Source organism: Scophthalmus maximus, chromosome 6, assembly GCF_022379125.1.
Source record: "Scophthalmus maximus strain ysfricsl-2021 chromosome 6, ASM2237912v1, whole genome shotgun sequence".
NCBI classification, from domain to species: domain Eukaryota; kingdom Metazoa; phylum Chordata; class Actinopteri; order Pleuronectiformes; family Scophthalmidae; genus Scophthalmus; species Scophthalmus maximus.
This window is the reverse complement of record NC_061520.1, coordinates 13,010,001-13,024,960: the sequence shown is the minus strand read 5'-3', so window position 1 is coordinate 13,024,960 and position 14,960 is coordinate 13,010,001. Positions and strand designations below refer to the sequence as shown.

General features: G+C 40.2%; 3 protein-coding genes across 4 annotated transcripts in view; all 3 read right to left on the bottom strand.

Annotated features, from left to right (window-relative positions):
• Window positions 1-24: 24 nt before the first annotated feature.
• Window positions 25-6,187, bottom strand: prkar2ab (protein kinase, cAMP-dependent, regulatory, type II, alpha, B). Its single transcript, XM_035631181.2, has 10 exons — window positions 5,828-6,187; window positions 4,824-4,859; window positions 4,596-4,735; window positions 4,226-4,332; window positions 3,962-4,115; window positions 3,647-3,748; window positions 3,424-3,498; window positions 3,266-3,331; window positions 2,668-2,806; window positions 25-2,016 (listed from the first exon to the last, which is right to left on the bottom strand). The coding sequence occupies exons 1-10, from the start codon at window positions 6,069-6,071 to the stop codon at window positions 1,892-1,894; spliced, it is 1,188 nt and encodes a 395-aa protein (XP_035487074.1). The 5' UTR covers window positions 6,072-6,187; the 3' UTR covers window positions 25-1,891.
• Window positions 6,188-7,049: 862 nt separating this feature from the next.
• On the bottom strand, window positions 7,050-11,292 carry slc25a20 (solute carrier family 25 member 20). Its single transcript, XM_035631206.2, has 10 exons — window positions 11,151-11,292; window positions 10,932-11,050; window positions 10,225-10,317; window positions 10,001-10,128; window positions 9,813-9,903; window positions 9,512-9,629; window positions 8,862-8,934; window positions 8,659-8,768; window positions 8,412-8,536; window positions 7,050-7,787 (listed from the first exon to the last, which is right to left on the bottom strand). The coding sequence occupies exons 2-10, from the start codon at window positions 11,034-11,036 to the stop codon at window positions 7,725-7,727; spliced, it is 906 nt and encodes a 301-aa protein (XP_035487099.1). The 5' UTR covers window positions 11,037-11,050; window positions 11,151-11,292; the 3' UTR covers window positions 7,050-7,724.
• Window positions 11,293-12,045: 753 nt separating this feature from the next.
• Window positions 12,046-14,960, bottom strand: part of LOC118309255 (NCK-interacting protein with SH3 domain) — an 8,883-nt gene continuing 5,968 nt past the window's right edge. For both annotated transcript variants that reach the window (XM_035631150.2, XM_035631151.2), the window contains exons 8-13: window positions 14,836-14,960; window positions 14,683-14,763; window positions 14,361-14,489; window positions 14,071-14,160; window positions 13,809-13,981; window positions 12,046-13,700 (exon numbers count right to left, since the gene is read on the bottom strand). The exon at window positions 14,836-14,960 is cut by the window's right edge and continues 14 nt beyond it. In XM_035631150.2, the coding sequence (XP_035487043.1) occupies window positions 13,476-13,700; window positions 13,809-13,981; window positions 14,071-14,160; window positions 14,361-14,489; window positions 14,683-14,763; window positions 14,836-14,960 (823 nt within the window). In that variant the 3' untranslated portion in view covers window positions 12,046-13,475. The remainder of the gene's footprint in view (window positions 13,701-13,808; window positions 13,982-14,070; window positions 14,161-14,360; window positions 14,490-14,682; window positions 14,764-14,835) is intronic.

Below are 14,960 nucleotides of genomic sequence, written 5' to 3'. Positions count from 1 at the left end.
TTTGTATATGAGATATAATCCTTTATTTTTTTATGTCGTGTGGGTTTTTGGCAAGAGTTGTTTGTTATAGTAGGTACACCTCGCTTAAACTAATGTGATAAATGACACCATTCTGCAACAAACTTACCTCCATGATGGTTATGATCAGTTTAAGAGGTGTTGCTTCAACTGAATGATCCTTTTGGAGAATTAGGGAGTGTTTCTTTAATTTCATTATACACACCATTATAAATGGAGTGGACAGAATCATTGAAATACAATAAAGCCCAACGGCAGCACATTTCATCCAGTTAAATCAACAGATCATATAGTTTTAAGAGAAACTGATTATAACCTTTAGGAAGTAAGTCTCTACTGCAGGACTGCTGTGTTGCCAACTGAGTGTGTATATACTTAGTGTCGTACGACAAAGGTCAAGTAAAGAAGAGAAGGCGTTAACAGTTGCTGATTGCTTTCTTTACTGAGTGCAAATGGAGAATGGTCGAACACCTCGTATAATGGAATAGTGAGGCCATTAAATGACTAGTACAGTAACAGAATGTGTTCAACAACTGCAAAAACATTTTCCGCAATTCTGAGTTGGACGACAGTTGGGAACGTACGCTGCTGTTTACTTTACAGTGTGACTATTTGGACAGCTCTGTATTTTCATCTTTTGATGAAAGCTTAATTATAAGTTGTAAATTTAATATTTTGGGCTAAACTGCAGAAACTAAGAGTTCAGTTTAACAACAAATTTAAGGGGACACTTAATTCCACTTAATTCTATTTAAAAAAAAGAAATCAATTTGAAAGTTTATCTGAAACATTTATACAGCAGACAAGTATTTTCTACATCAAGGTGAAGTGTACATGGTGACCTGAGCAGAGAACGGAGTCACACTCCTTCTGTTTGTTCTCTGTCCTTTGTTAATGTTAGTACACACAAGTCCCTCCCTGTGAATCCATATAACTATATTATAAAACAAGATGGCCGAAGCAATGGTCGGCAGTGACATAATTCCGATACCTATACCTTTAGTTGGACCTGATCATTTTTGGCCCTTTTTCTTTGCTTTGACGTCTGTCGGAGCACAAAAAGTGTAAACACACCTTAAACCACAAAAACAAGCTTCACCTTATATCTATACAGTTGATGGCCTGTTAGAATGAGTGCAGCCCTGTTTTACACTATTACACACATTTTTCCAACCCAGGCCTCTCAGATGGAGGCTCCAACACCGACAGGAGAACAAACCTGTTCAAGAGATGTGACGGATCTATTTTACCAGTGTGCACAGCAGCTCGCTGGGGTTCTTTGTCTCATTTTGTTAGCTCTTCTGTTCAAAGGGTTTTTCAAGGGCGGATGTGTATATCATATATATATATATATAACCTTTGACTTGTCAAAATAGTAAAAGCATGGGTGTTGTAACATCCGCCCATCATTAGTTTTATCATTAACAACTGTACTTTGCCCGTTGCGACATGCCAAAATGTCCTATCACACATATATATAAAACACAAAATATTTAACCAGGAGCTGTATGAAAGGTTTCATAAAAAGTTACAATGTTGATTTCAATCATCAACCAGTCAGAAACCTGAAGGTGAAGTACTGTACGATACCTCCATGGACTGCCAGTGAATTAACTGGAGCTTCACCTGTGTGACATGGACTTCATTTATTGTCAGGTGTATTTGAGTATCAGTGTGGTCTAGACGTCCTTTGGGTGATTATCAAGATCACATAAGAAACACAATGTATTCTACTCACAACTTACACATATTTAGCTGTCAGCAGCAGATTGGTACAGGAACATTTTTATTTTGTACTTACCTCGAGGGGAAGATAATCACATGCAACGCTACCACGCTTGAATGAAATGCTGCTAAATTATAAATGTGTGAACTAGTGTTTCAAGTCTACACTGGAGCCAAACAGCGCCACCAGCTGGTCTTTGTACTGGGAGATATTCCTCTTCATGATGTCCATACAGGGGCCCAGCAAACGCTCGAAAGCCTGGATGTCAATCACTAGAAGAAAAAACACAGACGTTTAGAATAATTTAATTTCAGGCATTTTAGTTTCCAAAGACAAAAACCTAAATGTATGAGGTTTGTGGATCCACGCGTTTTTAATCTGGTGCAGTGCATCAACATGACGTCAAATGAGAAACCAGTATATTTAGGATGTATCTATGTCATGATGATCTGTAAATATGTATTTTTTTTTCATCAGGGTGAAAGAGCAGGAATCCAGATTCTTGTATTGAAATCTGAGGCTTGTGCAATGAACTCCAGTCCCTGTCTTCTTCCTGGTTGTGAAGCAATAGCATCCATAGATTGAGGTTGAGCCTAGAATCGACATGATGCAACATAAATTCAGATTTGCAGGAAATAATGTTTCTTTAACTGTAGTGTATAGCTGATCACACGTTGCCTTTCAAAACAGTTGGTTTGTTTCTGCACCTCTTGACCCTGTGCATGTACGGAGTGTGGACCCCTGGGTACAGTCACACACATGCATAAGGCTCCTCACCTGTGTTACACAGAAAACTGCCACATCGAAAAATAATCACAGCATCTTGTGTCTCCTTGTAGTCATTTTGTGGCATTTGCAGTCATTTTTGTGACATACAAACAGCTAAAAGTCCCCTGACGCCGAAACGAACATGAGACACGTACCCAAGCATTTGGTCTCTCCCACAGCGTACACCGATGCTGCTCTGGGTTTGTTGGTGACCAGTGCAAGTTCCCCGAAGTACTGTCCTCTGGAGCAGCGAGCCACCTCCACCTCCGCACTGTCCTGCTGGCTCGCCTGCGTCTGTGACAAGACAGTCAGTCAGTACAGTAACACTATACAGTACCGTGTCATATACTGAACACAATATACTGCCTTTGCATTGCACTACATCATATTGCAATATTAATAATGCAGATAATTCCAAGCATAATGTCATGATCACATCATAGGATACTTACTGCTACTTTTTAAAATAGATCCATTTTATTCTTATTTTGTTTCATATGATATGATTTCTATTCTATTTTATTTTTATTCTATTCTTATTTTACCTGGTACTCGTCCTGTCTTTGGGCTGCTGTAATACCCAAACTTCCCCCATGGGGATCAATAAAGTATCCTGTCTTATCTTATCTAATCAGATACAGTAACACAAGAACTATTTCACATCCACCTAATGTCAAAAACTATGAAATTCATAGATTAAAAACGGTTTGTGATTAATAAGGTTATTGTTAATAATGTTAACACTGTGCTTACTTTGCTTTTTATCATAATCTTCACCTCTCCTGATTCCACAATGTAGAAGCAGTCGGCCTCATCCCCCTGAAGCAGAGACACCTTATTTATTTAGTCAAACCAACCCTTTATTTTTTTTTAAACAAATTATACATACAACCGGTCTCCCTACACTGTACCTGCGTTATTATGAGCTCTCCATCTTTGAACACTCGTGCCCCCAAAACATCGACAATCTTCATTCTTTCAGAAAGCTGGTGAAAAGAAAAAGGAGCATGGTGACAAATCAAACACGCCGCTGACATGCCTGAGGTCACCTGAAGTTACCTAAAGCCTCAGGTGACTCAATGTCCGTATAGTCAAAGATCTGGGTTTGTGTAGAGCTTATGTTTCAATACAGACCTCAAGAGACTTCAGGAGAGGAACACACTCAATAAACGCCTCATACATCCGCCTTTTCTTTGCGTTGTTTCTCACAATCAGTCTGTGAAATGTGGCTCGATCCTGAAAAGGGAACCAACCAAATAAGTAATATTTGTTTTTCTGTTTTCTGTTCCTCAGTTTCAGTGGACTTGAAATGCTCCGCCTGAGCATGAGCTTGTCAGAGGTTTAGTGTTTTCCTTTGCATTCAGTAAATGTTACTTGCAATATTATTACAGTACATTAAGAGGGAATTTACTCCTCCAGTGTATTTGGTTGCAAATACTTTGGACTCACCAGGCCCCACAGGGCGCCTTCCTGCGTTGCGATGATCGTTGCAGCTCGTGGCGTGTTGTACATCAGAGCCAGCTCACCGAAACTCCCCTTGTTGTCATACTTTCCAACGCACACGTCCACTCTGTCCTTCTGCACAAAAATATCGTACACACCCCTGGAAATGTTGGGAGAAGGAGAGGAGTAAGAAGGTCGTTGTCAGTTCGACACAACATTAAACATCCTAGTTTAAATACAGTGGAGACAATATCCTGTGAAATCTCTCACTTCTCTATGACATAGAAGTTGTCTCCGTCGTCTCCTTGATTTATGATGTGCTCCTGAGGTTTGACCAGCACCTCGAACATGCCGTCCAGAACCTCCGAGAACTGCTCCTGGAAGACATGAGGCAGGTTCATTTGACAAAATAACAATGCAAAGTGCTTTATGTACAGCATAACAACTCATCAGGTTGTTATGGACATAAACAGGGTTTAAGAGAAGAAACATTCAATTAGAATTGTAATTTAAAGTGAAAGAGCAGAAAGGTAAAACAAATTAAAGGCCTGTGTGTGTCTGTATAAATTAAATAGTCAAATTTTGCCTGATAAAGAAAAGACATCATCAAATCTTTGTTATAACATGCGGGTTGTTTTACCTTCTCCAGAGTTTTGAACAATAAAATGTGTCTGCAAGCTTCCTGAAGTCTGCGTCGCTGCACGTCTGTTTTGGGATGCACGACCCGAGGCTCCGCGTCATCGTCCTCATCATCGTCAGGGTCGTACGCCTCGGCACAAACTGCACAGCAGGACAAGCAAATTAAGAAAACTATACCACGGTCGACATGAATTAGTATTCATTGCACATTTTTGTTCCAGACACTGACCTGACACTCTGCGACTGTATTTACCAGTGGTGGACTCTGTAGAGAGAGAGAGAATGGTGGCTATACTAAATTAGATTTGACGGGGACATTAAAAAGAATTATACTATTTTTATATGTACAGCACTTTTTAAAACACATAGTTACAAAGTGCTTCACATATAGTTTAAAATATACATATTCCAAATACAGGCATACATACACACAAGCATAATAACGATGGAGCACAGTCCATTACACATAGGCTACACATCAATTAAACAAGCAACTAAAATAAATAATAACTCAAGGCAAATGTAGTGTTACAAAAAGGTTGTGCTATAGAAATGAGTTTTCAGAAGCCTTTCAAAACAACCAAAAGATTCAGCAGATCAGATGGAAAGAGGAAGAAAAACTCAGATTTTACCTCTGGATTTGAAATAGGAACCAGGGACCATGAGCAGATGATCGGAGGTCACTTGAATAGTGGCTCAGCATCTCGCTTACATAACAGGGAGCCAGGCCACGCAGAGCCATGTATGTAATTAATACAATTTTAAATCAGTTCTATATTTAATTGGAAGGCCAATGAAGGGAGGCAAGAAAATGGGGTGATATAGGAACGACAGCTGGTTTTAGTTGAATAGTCGAGCTGACAGCTGAGCGAGTAGAAGGTCATCCCACTTTATTGTGAATGTGTGTTATGTCGTTTGTTGTTGTTGTTTTTATGTTGTATGGTTTGTTCCCATCATATGATCTGCTTATTGTAGGTGGACCTGTCATTTTTTATGTCTGTACAATACATGGCCTGATTTTCATTTACGCGGATGTTTGCTTGACTAGGACTTTGTAGTCTGAAGCTTTGCATCAATACAAACATATTTTTTTGTGAGCTTACAAATCTCAGCCTGCAGACGACTTCTCCATTTCCTATGCGTGATGTTGACAGCGTGAAGCTTTGTTGTCACAGGACATTTCTTAACATTAAAGGTTCTTTTTTTGAGTACATGTAATAATTTAATACTCACTAACAGCCTCTTCCTCCTCCACTTCATCATCCTTTGTGGACTTGTTGGTCTCAAACTTGATTCCCTTTCTCGCCGGCTTGGCGCCGTGTTTCCTGGCTCGCTGGTCATTTCTCTGGTTTTCCAGAACTTGTGTAAAATGCTGCAGTGCAAACTCAACCAGGTCCGGCGGCCTGCGGCGGAGCACCTCCACGGTGTATCCCTGCAAAAGCTCCTTTAAGCCAGCTGGTATCTCAGCATTGCTCATTATTAAGTTCAGAGGTCAGAGGTTGAATTTGGATTGTAAAAAAAAATTAGATGACCTGCAATTCCACTGAGATCAGTTGTTAATCCTGAAAATGTCAAATCTCAGCATCAGCCGCAGTCAATGTCGTGCAGATCTGATCAACTACATTGTGTCCGGACAGACTCCTCCTCTTTGTGTCCCACTCACTCTCTCACACATTCAGCAGCTTATTGATTTTTTGTATTTAGCACAGCTGGTCGGAAAGTATTGACCTGGACTTTTCATAACAGTTAATTAAAGTCTGTCAGATGAATTCTGCTTTTGTATTTGATGATATGGCCTGAAAATCAGCTTTTACATTGAAACTCTAAAAACATCTTAAAACTTAACGGGGTGCAGAAATTATGGGAAATTAGTGTTTACCTCTGCAGTTTACATCCTGTTCAGGGCTGTAAGTATTTGGACAGTGACACAACTTTTGTAATTCTTTCCTCAACACACAACCACAATGGATTTGACATTAATCAATCAAGATGTGATTGAATTGTAGTCGTTTAAACAAAGTATCACATTAACCTTTTTTAGGAACTACAGCCATTTTTATGCATATTCCCTCCATTTCCAGAGGCCCAGAAGTAATTGGACAAACTAACATAATTGAGGATATTAAAGAGCATTGCCACAGACACCAGAATCAAAACTCAGAGGGAGATTCACAGGTTTAGTCCACACCGGGTGATCTTGTTTGAACTGCGAACATTCATATTTATATTACATTTGTATCTAAATGTCTCGTACTCCAGATTTAACTTGACAAATTTTTGCATTTTATTTTATTTCTTTTAAATTCTATGCACTCATTTGTTTTTGTATTATTTGCATCTACAGTCAATACTGTCATATTTTATGGCACTAAAATCAATGGTTTATAGTTTTCTTTTAAAGTAAAAACAACTAAAAAGAGAATTTAGAAAAATACACGACAGTATCATTCCTAAATATGGATTCATATTTTTATTTCTATACATGCCGACATTCACATACTGTTCATTTAATTTTATGACTACTCCCATAAACTCAACAAACAAAACATTGGTATCAGTGGTCACTGAGTGGTGTGTGTGTTTGTGTGTGTTTGTGTGTGACCGTACAGAATGCAAAGGACAGTCTGAAGGTGTGTATTGCTGAGAGACTGAACACACACAGTGAAACAAAGTGCACCTTTTCCCTGATATGTTCACCTGCTCGCAGATAACAAAAGGTAAGGCACAACATGTTCAGTTGACTCCTTTTCTCATTGAATAAAAAAAGTAGAGAATAAAAAAAAAAAAATCCAAACAAGTAAAACGAAAAGGAGTAAGAACATTCGACTGTCTGTGTGTGTACGTTTGTGTACTGGCACTAGTACAGAGTCATGACAACGTCTCCGCACTGAACCATCGGCAGCTCTGAACGCTCCATGTGTTCTACAGTACCAAGAGGTTTCAGAGATTATCAAGTACATTCTTGGATAGTTATTAAAATCTCTTTGTATTGTTTGATTCTCTGTGTGTGTGTGTGTGCGTGTGTGTGTGTGTGTGTGTGTGTGTATGTGTGTGTGAACTGCTAATGACTCCATCGTTGAGTCACAGGTCTGTTCCTGGGATTCATATATGAGGCGACGCTGAGCCTTCATCACAGGTTCGGTGCTGCCCAGTTCAGGAACTTCATCGCAAGTTCAAATCCTAAGAAACAAGCCTGAAAAATAAGAGACAGAGAGTATATGCTCAGCTTGTGTTAAACAATGATGAAATAAATTACTTATTTGTTTGTGATAAAATGTAGAATACTACATGTAGTATTTGATCACAGCTAAGCTACGCAAATAACAATTTTGCCTTTTGTTTTTTTGATGAACCCATATTAATAAGCCACTTAATGTGTAAATTTGAAGTTAGCTTACAGTTTTTGTCTAATAGATTATTGGTGTGAACTGATATCTGCTTTAGGAGCATCCTGGTTGAATATATTTTCCATGTAGTTACATCATCCAGGGTTCTGCGACCTTGGTTGCGGGTCGTCGCTGCTTTACTTTCCCTTAATTTCAAGTCACTTCTCTGCTTTGACTCTTCCTACATTTTTAATCATCACTAAGGATTATGTCAGCTGCATTGAACTTTAGTGATATTGATGCCTGTGCTTTTCCCAGCACAACTACCAGTGACTGTATCGTATGTTCGTTACAACAAACATCCAAACTGAACCACTGATAATCAAAACCCTCTCTATCATCCTTGTGCTCAAGGGCCTAATGTACCATCCAGCTCACCAAGGCGCTTCACAATGTCAATTTAAACGACAAATAAGTGAAGTAACACTCACTGCATTAGCGGGGAAAGCTCTAAGCATGACTGCGTTGAAGCCCTTGTACAGCGAGGACACGCCCTCCTCTCTGATCAGCTCCCGCAACACGTCCCGGACACCGTTGGGATATTTTCCCTCCGGAGCTGAGGAGGAGACACATTATGAAAACAGCCACTGACACAATTCAAGTTATCTTTAACAACAAGTAAAAAACATTTATCTAGAAGTCGTAAGTCAAAGGCAAAATGTGAGAATTTTAAGCAACCTGTCTGGAAACGAGACTTGAGAACGTCGGGTGGAATTGCGACAGCCCAGTTACAGATTCCGGCCATTCCTCCAGCAAACAACACACTGGGAATGCTGAGCTCATTGTGGCTGCAGGGAAAAAGAGCACAGGTTCGACTGCACTGGGTTTTTTTTTAAACAGACATTTTTAAATACTATGAGGAAAAAACAAAAAGCAAGTACCTTTTTCCTGCTGGCGTGAGGAAATTCTTCAGGCACTCGTAGGACATGAAGTACATCCCACTCGCAGGAACATCTGAGTCACAGAACAAAAAGGAGACATTTCAGCTACAAAATATTCCACCATAACCTTGATAATATTCACAATATTATATATATATTTGACATGTTTTAGATAAATAACCCAGTAGATAATGGTCAGATTTACCCAAAGTTCTTATATGAACAATCTGTAGCTGTACTGTGCTTCTTTTCATTCGTGGTGGAGCGGACACATTTACACACACATCGTACTGCACGTTAAACCGCAAAGCCCTAAAAAATCATGACACACACTAGAAAAAAGAAAAAGAAAAAAGGAGACAAAACTGTATCAAGAAAAAGAAACATTGTCGACAAGTTGAAGTAGGAAGACAATGAAAATATGTGTCTGATGAATTAAATTACACAGTAATGGAATATTAAATGGTAAAGAGATGTTTGTTTTGTGTGACAAGATCCACGTCCCTGACTGTTTCAAACTACGTTGTCATCATTCTACCCACCCGTTGTAAATATTCAATGGAGCGAGGCGTGAAGAACGCTAGAGGTCAAACTTAACAGTGAGTCGTGACGTTTGTTCAGACTCAGGATCTATTGGAGTGAAGACGCACCTCTCATGAGAGTCAGAGCTGTGCCTTTGTAGATGCCTCTGATTCCAGACTGTCGGTACAGCTGTTTGGCACAGTCCATGGCTCCAGTGTACTTGGCCTCCCCCGTTGACGCCTGGATCTGTAACACAATTTCACTCTAACTGCACAGTCTTTTTTCTCCTAAGTCACAGCCGTTTCAGATTTTGTAGCAATAAAGGAATAGTCTGTTGAAATAACAGATCTTTTTCTTCAAGGGTCACAGATTAGATCCTGTTTATATGTACAAACAACACACAGACAGGCACACACAGTGACCTCTGACCTGTAGGAGGCATTTGATTCGCTCTCCAGGAGCCATGATGGCCGTGGTGAACACACCGGACAACATCCCTGCTGCAAACAGCTGTGGATACCTGCACGAGACAAGTGAAAGAGGCTCGTCATCACCCTCGGAGTGATCGGAACAATTAACTGTAGACTAAAGCCGCCGCCGACCGAGCAGACACCCACGTGAGGATTTCATCGGGAGTTCTCTGTTGCAGTTTCTTGCCGAGTCCGAATCCAAAGAAACAGACGGCGAACATGGGTGTGACTCCAACGATCGGGGCGGCCATGCCTTTATAGAGACCTTTCACACCCTGTGAGGGAAGAAGGAGAAACCGGTATGAAGAGGGGAAAAAGCTTTGGACAATATTTTACCTTCTGTTTTTTTGTTAAAGCTGATGCGTCCTCACCTCTTTGGCTAAGGTCTTTTTGAAACAGTCAATGGTTCCAGCATATGCGAGCTTCTCTCCAGGTTTGGGTTTGGGTTGAGTTTGTAAACGCACCTAGGAAAGAAAGATGTTTGCTTTTTCTTCACACAGAGAGAAAACAGGACACATGTGGCAGGAGTTTTGTACCTGATAAGAAACGCTTTGAAACACTCCTCTGACCTCAAATGCATCCGATACGTTCATCCTGAACTTGAACACCAACTACAAGCCGGACCGTGAATTATTAAAAATATTATGTGCCTGGTGGCCAGAAACATGAATACAGTGCATTCAGAACATATTCAGACCCCTTTAATTTTCAGCCTTTTGCTTCCAGAGATCCTGTGTGGATATGAACCAGAAGAACTGGTTTAAACAGCACCAATTCTTCTGGAAGGAAAGAGACACAGCACCGTATTTGCAGTAAGCTCATGTTTGCTGATATATATGAGCTGGTTGACGTGTCCACTTGGGATCAGTGGACTGGGAACATGTTCAGGGGAGTGTGGGTCAAAGGTCAGCGGCTGCACTAAGCTCACACTGACCTCTGCAGTCACATGAACACACCTGACTGACAAGGAGCATGTTTGTCTCCGCTGGGTCAACACGGAAATGCAGTGTGTGAGAGAATACACACACACACACACACACACACACACACACACACACACACACTGTGCACGCATTACTTTGATGGTGTCGAGGGGGTGTCCGGCGAAGACGAGGCAGATTCCTCCGAAGCCTCCAGCGAAGAAGTTCTTCGCCGGGCTGATCGCTTGCGGCTGTTTGGACATTTTTGCTTTCCGCTCTGCCGAGGAGAGAAAACCCCACCAGAGTGAAACTGACACACGACAGATAAAAAAAAGAATAAAACAAACAAACACCACAACAAGGAAGCAACCCCTCACCTGCCCTGGTCCGTGTGTGTCCGTGTGAGAGCTGTTAACGCGCCGCTGTCACTCGAGCGTGCTGGACCTTTCACCCACTTATCTACCCGGACAGGTTTTACTGCAACAACAGCTCTACTCCGGTACGTCCGTCCGGTTTTGGTGTCCGGGTGGAAATTTGAATTTATTAAATTATACAGATTAACAAACGACATGATATTAGTATCTACGTGAGTATAAATGTGTGTATTTAGTTTGTTTTATATGGGAATTTTTCTTTCTTTCTTCTTCATTTCAGGCTTTTATATCACTGCATTTTATTTCTCAAGTATTATTGTTGTTGTTACGTTATCATTATTAATGTTTTTTAAATGTTTTCATCCATCACATTTTGTACGTAGGATAATTACATATTTTAATTATCTTTCAATACAATATTAAATGCAACATTATTCCTTTACGAAAAATTATTTCTTTGTTTATGTAATAACAACATATTATATATGCATATTAATGTGTGTTTCCATTGGTATATATTGAGATACAGAAGAGGAGAAAAAGGAGGGGTGCAACATTATCATATAAAATAATATTTACAATTTATTACATACATATATTACATATAAGGTATACATACTGGGATAAAATGTGTAATGTATATATTTATAATACATATATACATGTATGGAAACTAAAGCATACTTATATAACTAAATATATTGTTTTTGATATATCTATATTTTTAAAATGCACAAATGTGAACAAGAACTCACAATAAAAATGAGAATTGCTGAACTGTCTGTGCTCATTGTCATGAATCTTATCTGTTGTCTTTTTATTGACTTAATAATTTTGTGTTTTTTATTTTATGTCTAATAAGGGTAAAAGTAAAAAAGACAACCACTCTGAACACTTCCACTGTTAAAATATAGCTTTATTAGATTTATTATCATGGAAAGGAAACGTTCATCTCGCTAAACGATGAACACAAAAGGTGAATGAATGAGAACTTGGACATCTGATGTCACTTCTGGAATGTGTCGACCTTATCAGACACATTTCCAGATGAGAAAGCCATGCCAGGGACAAAAACAGACAAGTTAAGTGTAACATGGGAGAACAACATCAATCGCTACATTATAAGGAGGAAATAAGTCAAGAGATATGTTGCTGTTAAAAGAATAAGACCACAAGGAGATAAAAGAAATGCCCTGTTTTGCCTCGTCTTGATTTTCAGTAAGACATTGAGATTAACTGGAACAAACAGCACTGGCTAATTAATTGTTTTAGATAATATCTGCAAAACACTTTTTTCCCCTTACGTCAGCCAATACTCATATGTTACAGCAAGTTGTTAAAAGCCTTATTGCAGCAAACTTAGGCTGAATGTAAATGCAGCATAGGGACAAAACCCTTGAGTCCAACGGACATTACTCTGTAAACAGTCAATGACTTCTGACGCTTGAGGAGCTTAGGATATGTAAGTACAGAGCGATCATCTTTAAGTGTCTGAAAAGCAAAAAAGAGACAAACGTACCAGACAGAGCCACAGGAGAGACTCAATATATAGCAGCAAGTTACCCAGCCATAAGCTTAGTAATGATAACACGTGAGTCAGCGTGTGCTGTTTCTCACTATGATAGTTCACTTGTCCAGCTTGATTTTAGTTTTAAATATACTGAATTAGGGGGTGGAGGAAAGAGGATGTCAGTTTTGGGCGCACTGTACTCTTTAAAAGAAAAAATGCTCTCAGTAACACACAGTAGTTTGGTCCCACTATCAGGGAAGCACATAAAGGGGCAGTGGCTTTTTAAAAAATAAATTTGAATATAATTTCAAATCTGCCTTTTTTTAATAACAAAACATAAGATTTGTTTTAAAATCAATTTGATTTGGTTAGAATAAGGTTAAGTCGTTGGTTCTGTTACTTTAATCATTTTAAGTAGGATCTTCAAGGTTATTATTGCTAAGAATTCACTGTGAGAATAGCTTGTAAGCTTGGCCTAGGTTTTGGCTATTTTTAATGTACACGTATGACTAAACCTCACAGTTCTTCTGGGTGCATTGTATGTATTTTTCCCTTCTTGACACTCACCAAAGACATCCTTCAAACTACTCAAATAAAACTTATTTGAGAGGAGAAAGCTGTAAAAAAACAGCAACATATTTTAGACAACATCTGGACTATGAGTCCAAGAACACATTGGCAAAACTGGTTTACTTCTCAGGCTGGCACAGATTACAGGGCGTCCCATCAAACATCAGTTCATCTTCTTTCAAGCTTTATCGTACCTCCCTGCAGTAGATGGGAGCAGACTACAGTGTGTGAGCATAATACAGATATGGTTAGTCCTGGTTCTCACAGATCCGCGGGAACTCCTTGTAGATCTGCTTTACAATTAGCTTATCCATCTGTTTCGCTGTGGCGCTCCCCTCCTCCTCTCCCGGATCTTCCTCCTCCCTGAGAATCCTCTGCAGTGCCCCCTGCAGGTCGGGCAGGCGGTGCTGGTGCTCAAGGTAGTCCGTCGAGCGCATTATGGAGTGCATGAGGGAGAGGTACTCCATCCGCAGCTTCACAGGGAGAAAATGAGAAGAGATAATAAACACACGAGCAAACAAGCTGTTTGTGAAGCAGAGATAGTCTCATAAAAGCCAGAGAACAGTGTGTGGGTGTCTCACCTTGTCTCCAGGTGAAAGGTCAGATATTTGGCGGACAGCGATGTCGATCATCACCATCATGTCAGTGCGGTAGAAGATGTCAGCCGTCTCTCTGCTGGCAAAAACATCCTGCAGAAACTTAAGCACCGAGTGTGGTGCAGGCGGGGTGTGTTTGAACATACACACGGGGTCGTCTGGAGACGAAAGATATAACAATGATGCAAAGTATAAAGATGAGGGCACTCTGAAAAAAGGGTGAATATGACAAACAATGCTCTTTTACCGCCTCTGTTCAGAAGCAGCAGCACTTTCTCGGACAGGATCTTGAGATTTTTCTTCTTCACCTCCTGCATGATCACATTGTTGCTGGGTGCTGGATGACACAGACGAAACACAGACATAAAATCTCTTCAAAACTCATTTCAAGCTCATTCTGCATGAACAATACCAGGACCATGGAGATGTCAAAAGTAATGGAATGCAGCAATTGATAACTTCCTTAGCTGTACTTGATCTTTTCCAGGTATGTTCAAAATGTCTTCTGTCTGAAAGATCTACTGGGGATGTTCTCACTTGTGTGGTGCAGGTTGAAGGCCAGCAGGAGGTTCAGGAAGGCGTCGGGCAGCTGCTCTGAGGGATCAGAGGGAAGCCCGTCCTCCACAACATCCAGCAGAAACTGAACAAAGTCAGCATTCAAGTGTTCTGGAAGCAGGGAGGATTAGGATCATGTCTTTGTCACTGCATATAAGATCATTTCAATGCACCTTTCACTGCACGCAACCCAAGCAGATTTGTTCAGCTTGGGAAAATCTGTCAGATGAGATGAAAAATGCTTTGTAATGAAGCTAAAGAAAAAATAGTTTTTCACAAATATGTCAGAAAGGCTTTTTCATACCATAGTGATGATATGGCACCTGCTCGCCCATTGAGAAGATCATAGTCAGTACCAGAGCTGTGTAACACATCTTCTGGTGCTCTGAGGAAAGAAAACATCTTTAGTAATTGTGTGTCGACAAAGAGGAGGCAGGAAACAGACCCATGATTTCACCTTGTGTGTCATTCTGTAGGTCTCTGGCCAGCTCCATGGGCAGAATGGAGTTGAGGAGGGTGGAGATGAGGGCAGCGTCTAGACTGCACATCGCACCGAACACTTTGAGCAGCAGCAGTCGCAGC

Bases quoted from the DNA above. Each gene is read 5' to 3' on its own strand.
- prkar2ab (XM_035631181.2), bottom strand. From the start codon at position 6,071: ATGAGCAATGCTGAGATACCAGCTGGCTTAAAGGAGCTTTTGCAGGGA. The intron at 4,736-4,823 runs GTCAGTGTCTGG...CCTGCTGTGCAG, and splicing joins ATACAGTCGCAGAGTGTCAG to TTTGTGCCGAGGCGTACGAC. The intron at 3,749-3,961 runs GTGAGTCCAAAG...TTCCCTTTTCAG, and splicing joins AAGGCGCCCTGTGGGGCCTG to GATCGAGCCACATTTCACAG.
- slc25a20 (XM_035631206.2), bottom strand. From the start codon at position 11,036: ATGTCCAAACAGCCGCAAGCGATCAGCCCGGCGAAGAACTTCTTCGCT. The intron at 10,318-10,931 runs GTAATGCGTGCA...TTTCTTTCCTAG, and splicing joins ACCCCCTCGACACCATCAAA to GTGCGTTTACAAACTCAACC. The intron at 9,630-9,812 runs GTCAGAGGTCAC...ATTGTGTTACAG, and splicing joins GAATCAAATGCCTCCTACAG to ATCCAGGCGTCAACGGGGGA.